Here is a 19,191-nt window from a genome sequence, read left to right on the forward strand (position 1 = left end):
CCGCTGTCTGTCCCTGTTGCTAGGCGACGCGTGAGCGGTGTGGAGGTCGGCTTGTCGCTAGGCCGCAGCAAGGCCGCGGGGCCGATCCCAGGTATTTCACACTGATGTAACCCTCTTTCCTTTGCCTGCTAGACTCCTCCGTTCCCTTCGCTACCCCAGAGGCCTTTCTGAGGCGTTTCTCAGAGTTATGGATCTGATAAAATAGCTAAGAAGGCCTGGGAGCCGTTTGCCTTTGAGGTGGTTCTCCGGTTGAGTCCCCAGAACTATGGTTCGGTAAGAGGAAGGGGCGGCCCTTCTGTTGCTTATAGTCCCCTCTGCAACGTGTCTGTTATGTCTCATTTCCCCAAGTTGATGGGGAAGCACCTTGCTGTGTTTCCTTTACTGGTGGTAAACAGCACTGGGAGCTCAAGCTGAGGTCATGCTCCTGACTGTGGGAATCAAATGTTGTTTCTGCATTTAGAGCAAAATATGAATATAGAAGTGAAGAAATTCGTAGTTATTAGGTAAAAATCATAGTTACAAAGACTGCAGCTCCTGTCTGTCCAGCTATCTGAAATAAAACTATTTTTGGTGCTGGACAAATAGGACCTGAGTGATAAAAGATCCAAAGAGGAGAAGTTAAAATAACAATATACCTGTATAAACTAGCAGTAATGTATGTTTTAATGTTTTGCTGTATACACTGTAAAAACATACGAGTTATGACATACCTAAGGATGTGCCTGAAGAGATATGGGGAAGGACTGGAATCATCCCCCCCCCAGCCTCTTTGTTTAACGACGGTCTCTGGGACAGAATAGAAGAAGCTTCGAAGGAAATCAACATATCAATACGATAAAGAGTACCGAGACATCTTGGAAACAAAAACAGCAGGATGGCGACTGACTAACACAAGATAGCACGGGAATTAACAAGCGTCAGAATGTAATTAACAAATGCAAACCTCGAGTAAAATTGTAACCTGTAATACCCAATCAAAGAGGAAACGGGAGGGGAAAATGTATGGGAGGCAAGGTATAAAAACTGTAACATCATGTCCATAGGGGCGCTTCTGACATCCGGGCGCCCGCCATTGCAATCAAGAATAAAAACTGCTTTTTATCAGAGATACCGTCCTGACCAAAAATTATTGAGGATATTTCCAACACTGACCTTCCTGGTTTTCTTTTTACAGCCACAGAGGACTGAGCACAACGTGTTAATTCCAAGCAGGGAGTGGAGGAAGGCTCCGTGGCTGCTGCTGTGCTGCAGCTGAGGGTGGGAGCAGTCAGCAAGGATCCTTGTGCTGGTGAATCTCAGCTGCATGGTGAGGTCAGGCTCTGTGTAACTCCTGCAGTTGCTCTGTGAAGGATCTCAAAGTCAGTTCTGTATGACCTCAGGAAATGGCCAAAGGGTTGATTCTCTAGATGCAATCTGGCTACCAAGCTGGTACCTAAAACAAAGGCAATGTAAATGTCACTTCCTTCCTCCATTCTTCCCAAAATACTTCCAAGTAACTCACTATGAATAACAAGGAAGTTAACTTCATTGAATACCAGTATAATGCTGTCACTAAACTACAGTTTTCAGTTATTTTCAAGAAATGAATTTATTTGCCAGTTCTGAGACTTATCCAACAGAGATGTTTGCATTGATGATATAGAGAAGTTATACGTTCATAGAATGGCTTGGTTGGAATGGGCCTCAAAGATCATCCAGTTCCAATGCTGCTGCTGTGGGCAGGGTTGCCAGCCACTAAATCAGGCACTGGATCTGCTCACCTTGGGCTCTGTCCAGCCTGGTCTCAAACACCTCCACGTATGGAGCATCCACAACTTCTCTGGGCAGGATGTGTTTAGGTTTTTTTTGCCAGATTAATTCTGGATGATTTATCACTGGTGATCTGTCAGCATGGTGGTGGCTCAGAAGTGACCAAAGACCATCATGAATCATCACTGCTTGCCATGCACCCTCAAAAGCAGCCAACTCAGCCTGTTGGTACCTTTGTCTGGCACTGCTGGGTGTGCACTTCTGTCCTTCACATTCCTGAGGAGGTGTTTTCACTTGGTGGCTGTTTTGTGGCAAGGGGGAAAACATGCACTGAATCAGTGAAACACCATTATATACTTTTCTCCCATTGCAGGTAATTACTCTCCTGTTCTGCTATTGGCTGGGTACTCCAGACTCACAATTACACAATGCATTTGCTAATCCATTTTTCTATGTAAGGTCTTTCATCAACCTGTTATTTTCTTTAAGATAATTTTGTACTTCTCTATGCATACAGGAGGGCAATATTTCCTGAAGCTGTCATACCTGTTTTATCTTATGCCAGGCCTTCCTTACCCTCCTCTTTATTTTTGCCTTATCTCTCATTACTTACAAAAGCCACGTTTTAGAAAGAAGAAACCCATATCAGGGAACATCTAAAGGTTACTAAGCCCCAATTCCTGATTTATGATACCTATTATGCTGTGCTAACAAGCAGAAATTTAATTATACATTTACATCTATTGAGCAGCTTTCCCCTTTCCAATGAACTGGCGTATTCTTTCACAGAAGTTCATGTTGTTCATGTTTGGTCACTGTGGGCATTGCTCAGACCCTTTGGGTTATTTCTTACCCTGGTCAGGATGTCCTAACCTCTGTCCTATCCTGCTGCACAGCATCCTCCTTGTGGAGAGCAACCTCTGCAGCCATTTTAACCTATGTAGCTGTTTTGTAAGAAGGTTATGAGTTCAATAAAGGCCTATACTTTGGTATTGGAAGTTTCTAATGCAAAAACACAATCTAACTCTCACAGTGTAGATGTCTTGTCCTTCCTCTGTTCTTCCCAAAATATTTCCAGGTAATCTCCTGTGAATAACAAGGAAGTTAACTTCACTAAATCCCTGTGTAACATCATCATTAAAGTACAGTTTTCAGGTATTTTCAAGAAATGAATTTATTTGCCAGTTCTGAGACTTATCAAACAGAGATGTTTGCATTGATGATATAGTGAAGTTGTAGGTTCATAGAATGGCTTGGTTGGAATGGGCCTCAAAGATCATCCAGTTCCAATGCTGCTGCTGTGGGCAGGGTTGCCAGCCACTAAATCAGGCACTGGATCTGCTCACCTTGGGCTCTGTCCAGCCTGGTCTCAAACACCTCCACATATGGAGCATCCACAACTTCTCTGGGCAGGATGTGTTTTTTTGCCAGATTAATTCTGGATGATTTATCACTGGTGATCTGTCAGCATGGTGGTGGCTCAGAAGTGACCAAAGACCATCATGAATCATCACTGCTTGCCATGCACCCTCAAAAGCAGCCAACTCAGCCTGTTGGTACCTTTGTCTGGCACTGCTGGGTGTGCACTTCTGTCCTTCACATTCCTGAGGAGGTGTTTTCATTTGGTGGCTGTTTTGTTCTGTGTCTTATTCACTGTTTTGATCTTTTTTCTTGCTTCTGAAAGAGTAATCCTTAGTGCTGCTGTAAATACACAGTGATATAGTGGATAGGGCATCTGATAATGCTTGCCTGAGAAGCCCCAAATTTTCACTTACTGAAATGTTTTCCTGCACTTACTGTTAATCAGAGTGTAGAGGGAGCACTGCTCTACTACATATCTTGCCTTTAGTCAGTGTGAAAGGTACAGTTATTGTTAGTTCCATCCCATTTCCAACATGAGAGAGTGCCTCTCTATTTCTTTGTCAAGTTAACAGCTCCCAAAACTGAGCCTGTGTAGTTTGTAGCATTCTGTTTACCAGCATCCTAGTGGAAATTGTGCTTGTAGGAGATAGGAAGAGTTGGCTATTCCTGTGCTTCAAGGTGTGCTGATGCTGAAAAGCTTTGTGGGTCAGGGTCTGAATGTTCAGCATCAGACTGAGTTGCTCTAAATTCTATATAGTCCAGGCTTAGTCCTGTGCTTTCGGGTGTATGTTGTTGGAACTCTGCTGTGCTTCTCATTACTAAAAAATGCTTTATTTCTCTGTGTTTGTAGAGGTTGGCTGGACCATGGAGCCCTCCTCACATGCAGAAATGAGTCCATCTGTGCCACGGGAAAAATTCCATGTCCTGGTGGGTGTGACTGGGAGTGTGGCTGCCCTGAAACTGCCTCTCCTCATCTCTGGATTGCTGGAAATCCCTGGGGTGAGTTGGTCCATCAGTAAAGTTGGCATTACCCTATTTCTCATTTCAAGCAGAGTCTAGTTGTCTTCTGCTGAAATGAGGAATTTCCTCTGCCATTGAACCTTGTAGTTTGAAAATTGGGACGGGTTCCTCCAGCTTTTAAAAATCAACATTTTTACCTATTCTTTCTTACTTCTCTATACTTGATTTAGCTTGAAATCAAGTTGAAATGACAGTAACTTTTCTGGGTGCTTTCCCAGGCAGACGTTTAGATTGTTCATGACGAAAGTAGTTCAGCTCAGCTTGCTTAATTTTCTGCAAAATGATTTAATACATTCTTGTTTATTTGTTTTACTGTGGAGTATATCCATCCTTGCCAGATCTGGCTCATAGACACTTAGGTGAATGCTTTCTAGAGCTTGACATTTCTAATGTCTAATTTCTAATTAGAACCTTCCAACGTTAAACAGGTGGGGTCTTGTCTTTACAAAGATAGACACTTGTCTGACCAACAAAAAGCAATTAAGCCTTGTGAAAACAAAGAAACAAAAAACCACAACAGAAGATTAGGAAAAGCAGACACATACACTGATTTGTTTTATAAATTCAAGTTTGTTGTTTGAAGTAACAGAGATGTCCAGCAGAGGCCACTAGTGACTAGAATCAGGGAGGGAAGTGTGGTAACTTTTGCTGTAGAATAAAGTTGCAAAAAAAAAAATCCCGTAAATAAATAAGGAGACCTTAATCTTTTAAGAGATGAAGCATCTGGTTTGGAGCAATGGAATTAAAGAGTAGCAGGAGCGAGAATGTGCACTTAAATATCCCAATGTATTGGCAAGCATATTGAATGAATAGCTTTTGGATGGCTTGGGAGGCTTCACCTCAGAGCTGTGAGATCATTAAAAGTAGAATCAGAAGAGATACAGTCCCTGAGAACCTGTGTACTGTTGGTATTCAGGACAGCCTTCATCCCAAGTGATGGGAAAAGTGCAAATGATCCAATATAGTTCCTCAGGTGCATTTCTTCTCTGTGAATTCGATGCATGATTTAAAGCTGCTGATGGCCAGACCTAAATTCTGCATTCTGTTATGTGTGGTGCAGGCCTTATGGCCACTGGTTTTAGGCTTGTGTTGTACAAAGAAGTGCAGGTTCATTATCCAAACTGTTCAGGAGCTTCTGGTACTGAATTTGTTCATTCACTTCTGATGTGATTTTTCTACCCGCAAACATAACTTCTGCACTGAGTTTAACCGGCATGGGCCTGTTGTGTCAACTGAAGGAATGGAACTTAGAGAAGCTGTTGTGGAAGCAGGACAGAAGCAGAGGTGATGTGGTCGGAGGTTTGAGAATAGAGCACTTAGTGTAAAATTGATGTTTCTGCTTAAATGACCCTCAGCGAACAACTCAGTGGTGTGATTTTTGCACTCATTAAACTTTAATGTGTCCTTGAGGGTGATAACTGCCATGACTTCATCTTACTGCCTTTTGTTTAAGCTCTCTGAAGGCCTGGGAATTCATTACAACATCAGTTTATGCTTTTCAGGTTATTCCTCTTGCACACGTTGTTGTGGGGAGATAACACGTAGTGCCTTGTCAGGGCACCTGGGTAACTCCTGTAGTTATGCCAGACATACACATTACCTCATTCGGAGTCCTGGTACTTTTGAATGGCTTGGCAGGAAAACTAACCAAAAACAAAAAATCACATTGATAGAGTGTCAGTTAGTCATAAAGAAAGGAAATGGCAAACTTTTCTCTGGGTGAGACCTATTGTTCTTGAAGCTCCCGGATGTCATTTGGCCTTGTCAGTTTGAGTCATGTCATAAGGTTCGCTGCACTCCTGCCAGATTGCCTCTATGTCAGCTCATAGATGCCATTCATCAGTAGGAGATGCTCATTCTCTTCTGCAGTAGTTGTTAGCAAAGACTCTGGCTAGTCTAAATTGTCTCCGGTAAAGGAATTTGTCTGTGTGGCTAGAGAGATTTTACTGTTTAAGCAGAGAGATATCTGCAGTCAAACAGAGGGCGTGCCAAGTAAATAGAAGGAAAAACTATGTAGGCTAAAGTGATCTCGAGAGCACTGATCTGTTTCCAGCATAGCTGGAGAGACTTGAAACGCTCGCTGACAACAAGGGATCCAGGAGCCCACCCCAGCAGAAAACCTTAACCAGAGAGAATATTGAAACAGAGCAGCTTTCTTGGAGGAGTGGTGGAGTCACCACCACTCAGTCTTTGAACATCCCTCTGATATGCTCTTGGTTGTGGTGGATTGGATGCAGCACTCAATAGCCAGCTGTTCCCTATTCCCAGACTTTAAAGAATGTTGTTTTTTTCCTTTAGACCAGAGATGCTTATGAAACTATCTTTAACCAAAAAAAGTTTGGATTTTGATTGTGTCCCTTTTAACAAGCTATTCATGGTCTAGGTTAGAAATGTTTGAGTACTGCCACAATTGAAGCAGCAAGACACAAAATTCAGCATAATGTAGATGCAGTTGTCACCTAAAGATCCTTATGTTTCTATGGCCAACTGTGAAATAAGAATCCCACTAACATATATTACTGGTGAGAGCTTTTAGTGCGGATCTGGCTGCCTGGTACAGTTGCAGAGAGCAGACAAGCCCCTTTAAGCTACACATTGCTCAATAAATAAATAATATCTTACCGACTGCAAAGTTAATATCTCATTGAAGCTTAAAGGATGGAAGAATGCAGTGTTAGCACCTTTGTGGGTGTCGCTGCTTGGCTCCAAACAGCTTACTTCAAGGTGAGGTTAATACAGAAAGAACATGGTTGCTTGATATGTGATCTTCACACTTGCAAGCACTAGAAATAGAGTTGTGATTCCAGGCTAGGCCTACTTGAAAGAAGAGCAGACATCCAGAAACATCAAAAAGGCAAACAAATAGTACTCAATACTGTTATTACGTGCAGCTGTTTTTCTTCAGGAAATGGGAAAAGTTGCCCAAACCAATGGTATTCTGTGCCTGTTGTTTTTTTTTTCCTTGCTCCAAACTGCTATTCTAGTAATGTAAGGTGCAGATAATCAACACTGCTCTGTTCTTAGGAGTATCCTGACAGTAGAATAGATGGTACTGGGGAGATAGGTTAACACGTTTTGTCACTTCAACCGCTGCTGTTGAAGATAGCTGTTTGGAGGTTGGAGGTTTTCAGCTGTGTTCAAGCAAGAGCACGCATGCTGAGGGCTCTGTCAGTGTTGTAACTCAGGCCACAGTGGGAGGAAGGTGTTGCTGAGGCTGGTTTTTCCCTATCTCTCTGTCTGGCTAACAGAACCGCATCGTGGCTTGCACAGAGAACTATCAGAGTAGACAGTGAGCAGAAGTGGATGATAATAAGGAAAAGCTTTGTTTACTTGTTTATTTTATCATTGGTGGTCTGATGTGCATCTACCTATGCAGAGCAAGCCTGATTCTGGCTCTGCTTCTTGGCTGATCCTGCTGCACGTGATACCACTGAGGATAAGAAAAAGTCTGATGTTCTCAGCGCTTTCTTTACATCTGTCAGATGAGTTATCCTCAAGATACTCTACCCCCTGACCTGGAAGTCTGGAATGGGGAGCAGAATAAACCTCCCACAATTCAGGTGGAGGCAATGAGAGACCTTCTCTTCTACCTGTCACAAGCCCATGGGACCATATGGGATGCAGCCAGGGATGCTGGCAGAGGTCATTACTAAGCCACTTTCTGCAGTGTCTGATGCGCAGATTCTGATGTGAACAATCCAGATAATTTATTACAAGTGCTCACGTTACCTACACCCATTCACAGGTTTCCTTATTTAGCTTTCCCACCCACCCTTACAAGTTTCCCATCCACCTTTACATGCCATGTATTATACAAACACTCCGTAACCCTGCATGGGGGTGCTTATCCAATCGGAGCCAAGAACTTTTTCTCTTCTAGAGCTGTCCTTGGTTCTCATGCTGTTTATCCTGCTCCACAGCTGCTGCTCTGAACAGTTTTTCTTGTATTCCCACAGCTGTCCACCATCTATCAGTGTGCTTAGTCAACTGGAGAGGTCCCAGAGGATTGGAGGCTTGCCAGCATGACTCACATCTACAAGAAGGGTTGTAAGGAGGACCTAGGGAACTACAGGCCTGTCAACCTGACCTTGGTGCCAGGGAAAGCTATGGAATCTTGAGTGAGATCACACAGCTTGAGCAGGACAACCAGAGGATCAGGCCCAGACAGTGTTGGTTCGTAAAAGGCAGGTCCTGCTTGACCAACCTAATCTCCTGAAACTGGGTGACCTGGCTGATGGATAAGGGAAAGGCTGTTGGCATAGTCTGCCTAGACTTCAGCAAAGCCTTTGACATTCTCCCACGGTGTTCTCCTGGAGAAGCTGGCAGCCTATGCCCTGGACAGGTGTACTATTTGCTAAATGCCCAGGGCAACAAGAAGAGCTTTGAGCCTCTGCTTCTTCTGGAGCCTTGTTCTGCAGGGATGGGCTTGCCTTGAGCTGGTGGTGCTGAGCCCCAGCTCCCAGCTTCTCCCTTGGCAGGACTTGTGGTCGCTGAGCATTGCACTTCCTCTTGGCTCTGAGTGTGGGAAGAGTGATCCTGCAAGTGTCATGCTGGCACGCCACCCCTCGGCAGCCCTTTGTGCTGTGGCTAAGGGAATCCTCTAAGGTGAGATGCCTTGCTACTCCCTTTCGTGATTAAAGGGCATCTCTCCCAGCGCTTTGGTTTGCTGCTTCTTGCAGTGCCTTTGAAGTTCTGTGCAGAGCTGCATCTCCCTTCTTGACCTTCTCTGTCCTTGCTGTCCCTGCTGTGAACTGACCATCTGAACGAGTTTGGCAGATGGTGACTAATCACCTGCCTGCGTTAGGGTGGCAATGAAATGAGTCGTCAGCTCCTGTGAACACTTGCAGTGGCCTGACCTTTCAGCTCTGAATAGGTGTGGTTATGCACATGCACACAGGAGGGGAATGTCTGCATATCTTTCGAAGTCTTCACTACTCAAGCCCTCCTCATCTACCCAGCTTTACAGGATTTCTTCAAGCCGTAACTGTTGGTCTTTCTCTGATGTGGTTTAACCTGTCATGTAGCTCAGCACCATAGTCATTCACTTATTCTCCTCCCAGTGGGATGGGGGGGAAGAATCGGGGGGGAAAAAATAAAACAACAGAAAAACCAAAGTAGAACCTGTGGGTTGAGATAAAGACTGTTTACTAAGACAGAAAGAGAAAGATACAGAACAAGTGATGCACAAGGAATTGCTCACCACCTGCCAACCAGTGCCCAGTTTTGTTTTGGTTTTTTGTGTATTTTTTGTATGAAGTAACATGATGTGGAATATCTTTGGGCCATTTTAGATCAGCTGTCCTGGTTCTGTCTCCTCCCAGCTCCTTGTGCCCTTGCAGCACTGGCAGGGCAGTATGAGAAGGTGAGAAACTGAGAGATCTTTGGCTCTGTGCAGCACTGCACAGCAACAACTGAAACACTGGTGTGTTATCAGCATTGGTTTTCTCCTAAAGCCAAAACACAGCGTCATACCAGCCACTATGAAGGGAAAAAACAAAGCACTGCTGTCCCAGCTGAAACCAGGATATTCTCTCTTTGCTTTCTCATTAGCTTGAAGTGAAGGTGGTGACAACTGAGAGAGCAAAGCATTTCTACAACCCCCAGGAAATTCCTGTCACCCTCTACAGTGATGAAGATGAATGGCAGGTGAGTTCTTCTCCCTCAGGAGTCTGCAAGGGCTTCTTTTAGTCCTGCTAGTAGTTCCATCATGTGCTCATGCATACACACATTCGCTGCTTCACACGCACTTCCATCTCAGATGCCATTTTGTCAGAGCACCCCTCTGCTGCCATCTGTCACAGGGCTGCAAAATGTAATGGAATATTGGTGGGAAGGCTCAACCTCCACTGCTATGCCACTAACATCCACTTCTGATGGCAGCAGAATAAAATAGGAGGCATTCCTTTTGGAGCAGCCCCACTGGGGGCATTCCTCCGAGTTTCTTTGTAATTAACTATAGATTCTTGGCTAATGTTGCTTTCTTTGTTGTAGCACTGTGTGCTTTGGAGCATGGCTTTCAGAGAACACGGGCCCGCTCATGCTAAGTGGTGCTGCTGTGACCGTAGCAGAGGGTTTTCTACCACCTGCTTTGCAGCAGGCAGTGTGGCTACAGGTGGTCCCTCACCACCCTGGGCTTAGCAGCCACCCTCAGCTCTGAGAGGAGTATCAGGAAATGTCAAGAAAGCCACTGTGAAGTTGTGGTGAAGGTGTTAGGTGGTTGCCGTGACTCATTCTTGTCAGGAAGGCAACAGCTTGATTCTCCTTGTCGCTGACTATTCTCAATCTGTAGGCACCGCTGACAATCACAAAACTACCGAAGCTGCTTGTGTTTTGCAGCTTCTTGCTCTGTACTTTCATAATCTGCCTGCACCCTGGGTGAAAAACAAAGCTGCTCTGTAATATATCTGGGTCTGTTTGGTGAGCTTTGTTTTGGCAGGGCCACCCCAGTATGGGGGAGCAGGCAAAGACCAGTACCTGGATCTGCCTTGCACGAGAGTGATAAATGGGTAGATGTACAAGATGTTTTCCTGATAGAAGCAGTGTATTTAGCTCAATAGGCATTGGTGCACATACACAGAAGAGACCAGTCAGTCACCCCTTGAATTTACCAGGCAATTTGCAATCAGCTTGACCTTTTTTACCAGTTCCCCCCTCAGATGAGTTACGGATGAACACGCTCTGCAGGATTCAGCAGTGGCCTGTGACATCTTTCCTGCTCTTCTTATACAGTCATCAGCATGAGGCTCTCAGTGCACATTTCCCTTCCAGTGAGGGATTGCTCAGGTATTCAGACTCTGAATATCTTTACATTATGTAAAAGATCTTCTTGACCAGAAAGACTTTGCAGATCTTAGAAGACTGCAGAAAACTTCTTGGGTCCCATAGTGCTGCAGCTTCAGGCAGAGCTGTCTGTGGGGTGATAGAAGAGGTGCAGCTCTGTGGTCTGTTGGCACGCAGGAAAGAAGACACGTAGCTATAAAGTGTGCCATTCTTGACAGAAGGCAGCAAAATAAGCGTGACCAGCATGTTTGTGAGGGATTTTATTCTGAAAGGAAATTTTCTAGAAAGACTTGTCACAAAGAAAATAGAAGTGAGTGGAGGAGCTGGGAAAGGTATTGAGGAGCACCAGATTTCCGGATGCTGTGTTTTTGTTGTGGTTTCCCGTGACTCAGAGAAGGAATAGTTTGTGGCCCTGATGCACATCTTGCTGGCCTGTGGTTGCATGTCCTCTGGGGCTTAAGTGCCTGGTACTGTTTGCTGCTTCCCATGATGTTATCCCAGTTAACTGTGCTCTTAAGAAGAGCCCGGGACCCCCTTGAGCAACTCTGAGCTCTTCTGATAAATACAAATATGTGCCTAGAGCTAAGAGAGGAAGGAAGTGCCCAGTCCCTCCCAAAAAGAACCCAGCAGAGTATCCTGTAGCTGCTGTAGGCGTGCCTGGGAAATGTTTGCACTGGTGTGGTCCTGTCTGGTTTTGGTTGACTGATCCAATGTCTTGGATTTCCCTGCTCAGATGTACCGTACGTGGATGGAGTTTTAATGGATGGATGTTTGGGAAGCCTCAGCTTCCTCAGGATGATGTGGATGGAGAAAGTTCTTTCCTGCAGGTTGAAGTTGGATGTGTGAATTGTCTTTGTGGGAAAGGATACCTGCTTGTAGAGCACTGAGCTCACAGGCAGTGTTCTAAATGCTCCTTCCATGTGGCCTTTGCTAGAGGAGGCTGGAAGTCAGAAAAGTGAGCTCTGTGGCTGCAGTCTCTGATTCCATCAGGCTGTCAGATCTTGCTTGGTGTGAAAATAATGAGGTTTACATTGTAGTTACTAATGTGATGTTGTTGAATTGCCTGTTGTTCACAGTACTATGTTGTGAGGGTTTGGTAATCTGCATCCTGTCTCATCTACAGCTGTGGAAGGGCCGTTCTGACCCAGTCCTGCACATTGAGCTCCGGCGGTGGGCTGACCTCATGCTGGTGGCCCCTCTTGATGCAAACACACTGGCAAAGCTGGCAAACGGTATCTGTGACAACCTGCTGGTGAGTAACTGCAACTCTGCCTTAGGGCAGTCCCTGCATTCTCTCCCCTCCCAGCACCAGTCTGACCTTTCTGTCAAGGAAACTCATGTGCTTCAGCAGCATCACGATTTGCATGTTCTGCTGCCACCTCAGCTGCTTGTCTTTCCCCTGCCAATATGGTTCCTCTGCTCCTTTTCCAACTTCCCTTCCCATACCTATATCCTTTTCCATTCCTGGGTGCTCTCTGTCTCTTCCATTATCTCCCGGTTCCTATTTTGTGCCTTTCCTGCTTTTTCTGTTGGGTGATATTTCTCTTTCTACCTCCATCCTCTCTCTATCACACATACACACACACATGCACACACTCACACTCACTTTTGAGTTCCTCTCTGCGTTTTTTAGATGCAATCTGGAAAGGCACCTGTGAGATCAGATAAAAACTGTTTACTTCCTGCTACCTCACCTCCTCCCTCACCTAACTGCATAGCACAAATTCAAACGTGTGCACACTTACTTACCTTACACTTTCAACTATGGGGTTTTTTGCTTGTTCAGGCATGTTTTGGGGATTTTTTTTTTCTCTGATATTAGAAGTGTGTGTCTCGGTTCAGTGATGGGGAACTTCAGTGGAACTTAAGTCCTTTGTATCCATCCACTGAGCCTTCACCAGGAAAGGTCATGAGTATCAACTGCCCAAAAGATCTGCCAGAAAGCTGTAAAAATGCAAATACTGTGTTGCCCTTCAGTAATACAAGGAGGCTAGGATTGGGAATTGAGGGCAGTACATCAAGCCTGGCTGGGGAGCCCTGCTTGGTCAGCTTAGCTGTCCAAGTAAGAAAAGAGTACCTACAGATGAGCAAAGTGCATCCAGAGCTACAGCCCTGAGTCGTACAAGCAGTCCTCTGGAGATATAGAGATGTAAGAAAGTGCTGTGATGGGGGCAAGCAGTGTCTTGTCCTTCTGAACCCCATCTGTAATGCAGCCAACAGAGTTCAGGAAGGGTGTTAAGGACACATGGCTTCACAAACTCCTGCCAGTCATCTTGGTTACCTTTGTGTAGGGAAGTACTGGAGGTGCTGGCTAGCAAGTTGGAACAGGTTCCTCTGTGCCAGGAAGGGTTCAAATCATGGGGCATAAAAAAGGATGGGCAGAATTCTCTGAAGTATTCTGAAATGGGCACGGCTCCAGCACCACGGACTGGTGCAAGGTACCTGGGAGACTCCCTTTGCATGGCTGTCAGGTCTAGGCAACAGGCATTGCACTGTTTAACAGCAATCACCATTGCTCTTTTTAAGGAGGTAAGGTGATATTAGCTTATCTGGAAGCTGTATTTATTGAGGAATTAGATATGATCCTCTGTAGCATGCAGGAGCTCCTAGGTGGTTTGTAATCTACCAGCATCTGCTGCAGCAGCCCAGCTGTGTTCCTGTTATCCTTTGTATGCTGGAAACAGGAGTGCTTCCCTTGTCAGCAGTTGTGGATCCAGTTGGCGTGCTGTTTAAGAAGATTCACTTGCCAGCTTTTTGTGTTTAGCTCTACAGCTGGCTTATCTGAATTGCTGCCTGGGGATTTCTCTTTAGCTGATACAATCTGTGGCCACCCCTCAACTACTCTTGGTCTCCCACATGGGTTGCCTGCACACGTTGTGTTCCAGCTTGATTTTGTCCAGCGATTGGGCTGTTTGCTTGGCCCTGAGCTGGAGCAGGATGGAATCTATTCTTTTTGTAGCCTCTCTCATCCTTCTTGCCTGTCAGAGAGGAGGTTTGCTGGAATGCAGCCTGCATTAGTAGCAGCCCTGTGGATTTGCTTACGGGCTAGTCCAGCTGCAGTGATGGATGTTTTGGCTGTCTCGTGATACCTGGAGTGGGAAAATGCTTCTGTGCAGCAAAGCGAGCAAAGGGATGATGAAAAAGAACGTGCCTCAGAGCTGAACTCTTTGGCTTCTTTTCCAGACTTGTGTCATCCGTGCTTGGGACCTGCACAAACCCCTGCTGTTCTGCCCGGCTATGAACACGGCCATGTGGGAGCATCCCATCACAGCTCAGCAGGTGGAGCAGCTGAAAGGCTTTGGCTACACAGAGATCCCCTGTGTGGTGAAGAAACTAGTGTGTGGAGATGAAGGTCAGTCCTGTTGCATGTCTTCTGACTGTTTTCCTGCCCCAGTGCTCCTTTTACCCTGAAGGGAGGTGCCTTACTCTTCTGCTCTGTGACCTTCCAGATGTTAGACTGCAGTGAGCAGGTGCTCATGGCCAAGGTTTGTACAAACAACATGTCTGTGCTAGCTAACACCTATTACTCTTGTTCAAAACAAGCTGGTAGATAGGTCTGATACTTAAAAGAGATACTCTGAATCCTCAAAGAGATCAGATCAAAGAGAAGCAAGGCTCTGCGGTGAGCATTATCAGCCTGGGATTCTGGTGTCCCAGCCATGCCCTCTGCTGAGACTGTGGGCTGTTTCCATCATGCCTCAGTTCCTCATCTCTGACGTGGGGATAATATCTTATCCCTTAGAGCAGACATAGAGGATTAGCACTTTGCAGATGTGGCTGAGGGTGTAACTGAACATACATTTACCATTTGTTGTTGTTTGTTGCCTGGGTTACTTTTCAGCTCAATCAGCTTCACAGTCTCATTTTGATCTGGAGTTCTGACATCAGCCTTGTCTGTGAAGTGAGAGAAGGGGGTAGGAAGACTTGTCACGCTCAACTTTCAGACTTAGAGCGCCAAGTGAAAATGTCTCATTTGTATTCTAGGAACTGGTTTAAATGAGCATGTTTTGATTTTTGGGAGGTTTCAAGAAGATTTTTTTCTATATCAGCATTTTGGATGAATGGATTCACTTCTTTAATTTAGTCTTTTGTGGACAGTTTGTCTGTAAAACATCACCCAATTCTAGCCATAATAGCAGTAGTTTTATTGCCTGCACAGTAATGCACTCATTCTTTCATCTGATAACCCAACAACAGCAGGATCTTAACCACTCAGTCAGCTATCTCAATGAATGTCTGTCATGGAGACTGGATGCTAACACGTTCTTCGTGGTTAAATTCCAGGGCTGGCTTTCTTAGCGTCTGAATTCTTGGGTAGATGCAATGCTTTTAGAGAATGTTTTTCTGGAGATGACGACTTAGAAATATTTACAGTTTAGGTAAGTGTAGTCAAGTAATTCAGGCATCAGCTGTAACTGTACTGGACAATTATGTTTCCGCTGGGGTTTTAGACCTGATTACATCAAATTTCCTGTGTGCTTGTAATAATGTTAAGGGAAAACGCCCAAAAGAGGTCATTCTGTGCAGACATTTTGGCAGGAATGGAAAGGCCATCTGGCATAACTTCTTTGTCCCTTGGAGCTTTTCCTTTATCTCTTTTTGTACTTGTATAGGACCTCTAGTCCTATAGCACACTCTGAGTGATGAGCTTATTCACACAGGTCCACACACCTGAAGCAGAGCTGCGGTGTTGTCCCTCTTTGGCAGATGGGGATCTGAGATGCAGAAGGGCCGTGTGTGTTGACTCAGTGGTGCAGATGGCTTTGAGCTGGATGCTGAACATGCTTTCTGTGTTCTGCTGCTTTGCCCTGCTGTTCCCTGGTGTTTCTGCCCTCATGGTAGTGATCCAGGGCCACATGAGAAGCAGTGTGTCCATTGCTGCGGTTTGCAGCTCACAATGGCAAAGCCAAACCAGTACTGATCAGGAGTAACCTCATTATAACTACAGTCATTTGGGAGCTGCTTTGCATGTAGTTCAGATGTTCCTATAGTGAGAATGAACTCCCAAAGAAGCCTGTAGGAGAAGGATGGTATGGACAGCTGAGGCAGGAGTAGCCACATCTGACTCGGCTTTGCTTGTGCTTGTGAGTCAATTTGCATCAAGGTTTTCCTGCTGGCACATGCCAGGGTTTTCCCGGCAGCAGGTAGGAAACTTACGGCAGAGCAGTAATGCACCCCAGGTCTCTGAAAACACAGGATAGTCTTCCCTAGTGACTTTTTTTCCCCACCTTCTTCTTGGTTTTTTTTTGATGTTTTAATTTTTCAGGCCTTTTCCCCCAAAGCCTCTTTCTTCCACACTAATTTCTGGTTTGTGGGTTTTATCCACAAAAGGGTTTGCTTGGCTTCCAATGGCCAGATAGCAAAGCTCACATCTGGTGCCGAAGATTCAGTTTGCACCAGTTTTGTTTGCTGACATTGTGGTTTAACTTGCTGTTGAGTGAGGTTCATCTCCTACCACTCATGTAACTGAACACACCTGAAGTGGCTGCCATCATGTTTCTGTGTTACAACCACGTTTCTTCCATACTAAGTGGGTGTTTGAATGGCTCATGGCTCTGGATAGGCATCTGCATGAGTGTAGAATACATGGCATGTAAAGGTGGATGGGGAAGTTAAGGGTGGGTGGGAAAGCTAAAAAAGGAAACTAGTGAATGGGAATCTGGATTGTTCACATCTGAGTCCATGCATCAGACGCTTCAGGTGTTTTTAGACATGGAGTCCAGCTAAAAAAGAGTTAAAATATTCAATCTAGTTGCCAATTAAAATGTTTCCTTGATTGGATAGTTAAATGTAACCTAAGGGTTGCTGGCTTTGGTAGTATCCATCCATATAAGGAGAGCTCTGAGAGGTGCCATACCACATGCAGGCCTGCAGCAATTTATTGTTGCGAAACACTTCCAAACTGCTGGTATTTTCTTCATCCTTGGCTGAATTTCTGGATCCTGGCACAGTGGAAGAATTTTTCGCCATAGGCACAATGTGTGCTGTGAATTGCCAAAGATGTTGAGAAGGTGGGTTGTGTAGGATGAAGGCGGGTGTTGGAAGTGCTCTTGGAGGCTGTCGTTCTGCCAAACGTAAGGGTGCATTTGGGGAATTTCTTTTGTTTAGCAGAAGGCATCAAATGCAGCTCCTCTCAGAACAGGAGGCGAGAGCCACCCACATCTGCCTGCATCTTGTCTGTGGGGTGTTTCAAACCTTTTAGGTTTTATAAGCCTGAAAATGATGGAGTGGAGATCCTCACTCTCGGTTTTCTTGTCTTTCCAAAAGCATTGCACTTCATCCCAACTCCTCACTGTTGCATCCAGTTATACCTTCTGTCCCAGGCAAGGCTCAGGTGTCTCATCTGAAAGCTGAAGGTCCTGTCCGATTCAGTGCTGTGATCTGCCCACAGAGCACACCCCTCTGCTGTACAATATGGTCTTTTCTCTTCCATCTCATTCTTCAAGTTGTAACTGTCCTTTGGAACCTGCTGGTTTCACTATTAGTCTGTGCACACGCTAACCCAGCTGTGGAAGTGAATCAGAAGAAAAAGAAGAAAACGAAACCTCCCAGAACTAATTTTTAACAACAAATAGGGCTCGTGTTTTAAATAATTACAACAATTAGCCAGCAAAACAAAAGACCAGTAGAGATTACCATCTTTGGAATCTTCTAATGGAAACAGATGCTGGTGGGGAGGTATCAGGAGTGAGTGGACTGATTTCTCTGTATGCATGAGGTTGGACAAGATGATTTAGTGCTCTCTGATCTTGAAGTTTTCATTCTAGGTTTAAAAAAGAGTGTTTTGGAGCAAAAAGTAGATTAGATGTTCATCTGGAAACTAACCAGTCCAAAAGGAAAAGCTTTTACATTTTGTTCTGCTTAGCACACAGTCTTCTCCAAGAATTACTCCCAAGAATCAAGCTGGTGCAAATCCAGAGCAGCTTTCTCTCTAATGTGGGCCTAACTGTGGAGTCATTGGAATGGTATGAAGTCAAGTTTAGTTTTGTTTTGTTATTTTTAATAGTCAAGGGTTATTTCAAAATAATACCTAACGTGCTGTTTGTGCTGGAGGAAGGAGGTGCACTGGTGTATTTTGTTACCCACGCACTTTGTTTTGGTCACTTGTGCACACTTACCCCCCAGGGCAGCGCGAGCTGAGATACCAGCTCCCTGTGCAAGGGTTAGACACAGACATCCTTGGAGATGATTCAGAACATGAGGTACTTATTAAGGTCATATGAGTTGCCTTTTGAGGTTTCCTGCCTCTCTCCATTGACTGTCTGAGGAGCTCGTGCTCCTGCTTAGACTTGTGAGATGTGAGCCAAGCTAAGTGAGCGTGAACACTCCTCCCTTGATGGCATCCAACCATGCCACAAAATCCCTGCCCAACCAGCTAGACCAAGCAGATCCTTTTGCCCCTACAGTTGAATCATGAGAAAACATGGGGACACTTTGCAAGCTTTTACCCTGGCCTTGCAGGGTTATGGGGCCTCTACTTTACTGCAGCATGGCTGAATGTGAAGGAGAGATGGGGTGGGATGGAGGAAAACCACGTGCCTTGTTCTCTATGGCCTTTACCATGAGCCTTTGGTCTTGCCCTGCAGGTCGTGGAGCCATGGCAGAAGTGTGGACCATAGTGGAAAGCGTGAGAAGGGTCCTTGAAGAGCGGGGCTTGCCAACACAGAGCTGATTGCCTGCCATGAGAATTGCCTTCCTGACGATTCAAAGATAAAACCAACAGGAAACTGAGTCGAGATGACATGTGTCCTACAGCGTGCTCCTCAACCGAAGGACTGAAACGGTTGTGTTCCAGCTGGTACCAAACTGAAATGTGGTACAGCACTGCAGACTTTTAGAAACCTAAGCCAAGACCACGTTTCTTTATTGTGGGAAAACAGTGGTATCTTGTGGAGAGGGAGTAACGTTCCTCCAGCCCCATTTGTTTCACGTGTGATCTTTTCTGAGAAGGCTGCAGGAGGAATTGCCCTTGTGTCTCTGGCCCAGCATTGCCCCAAGGGCAGCTGGAGTGCTGTGCTCGCTGTCCTGGCAATAGGAACGTGGGTGTGAAGACATCCTTGCTTTCCAGTGTTGTCCTTAGCTGTGCTGCCTTCTCCTTTCCAGCAGGAGTCACTGTCCAAAAAGTGTTCTCCCTCGGAGAGCTTAATAAAAAGAGAGCTTTTAATTCTGTGCCCCTTGGGAATTGCCTTTTGGAAGTGTTTGTACCTAACATCAAATGCTAAATCGTTGTGATCGTGTGCTGTTATTTTTTATCAGAGATGGAAAAAACTGACTGAGAGA

The 19,191-nt window shown here is 45.2% G+C and overlaps 1 protein-coding gene across 22 annotated transcripts; it reads left to right on the plus strand.

Moving 5' to 3' along the window:
* Positions 1–5: 5 nt before the first annotated feature.
* Positions 6–19,075, plus strand: PPCDC (phosphopantothenoylcysteine decarboxylase). 22 transcript variants are annotated; one of them, XM_085515940.1, is made up of 9 exons: positions 6–91; positions 1,175–1,311; positions 3,962–4,110; positions 9,682–9,777; positions 10,776–10,914; positions 12,035–12,163; positions 14,095–14,263; positions 17,777–17,876; positions 18,498–19,075. In XM_085515940.1, exons 6-9 carry the CDS (start codon positions 12,095–12,097, stop codon positions 18,553–18,555), a joined length of 396 nt encoding a protein of 131 aa, XP_085372066.1. In that variant the 5' UTR covers positions 6–91; positions 1,175–1,311; positions 3,962–4,110; positions 9,682–9,777; positions 10,776–10,914; positions 12,035–12,094; the 3' UTR covers positions 18,556–19,075. The 22 variants fall into 22 exon arrangements, with proteins under 22 accessions (XP_085372066.1, XP_085372067.1, XP_085372062.1 ...); XM_085515941.1 differs by having other exon boundaries at positions 1,175–1,306; XM_085515936.1 differs by lacking the exons at positions 10,776–10,914; positions 17,777–17,876 and adding an exon at positions 14,361–14,396 and having other exon boundaries at positions 6–1,014.
* Positions 19,076–19,191: the final 116 nt, after the last annotated feature.

The sequence above is a fragment of the Coturnix japonica genome, chromosome 14, assembly GCF_054131305.1.
Source record: "Coturnix japonica strain WE chromosome 14, WE-NBRP24, whole genome shotgun sequence".
Taxonomy (NCBI): domain Eukaryota; kingdom Metazoa; phylum Chordata; class Aves; order Galliformes; family Phasianidae; genus Coturnix; species Coturnix japonica.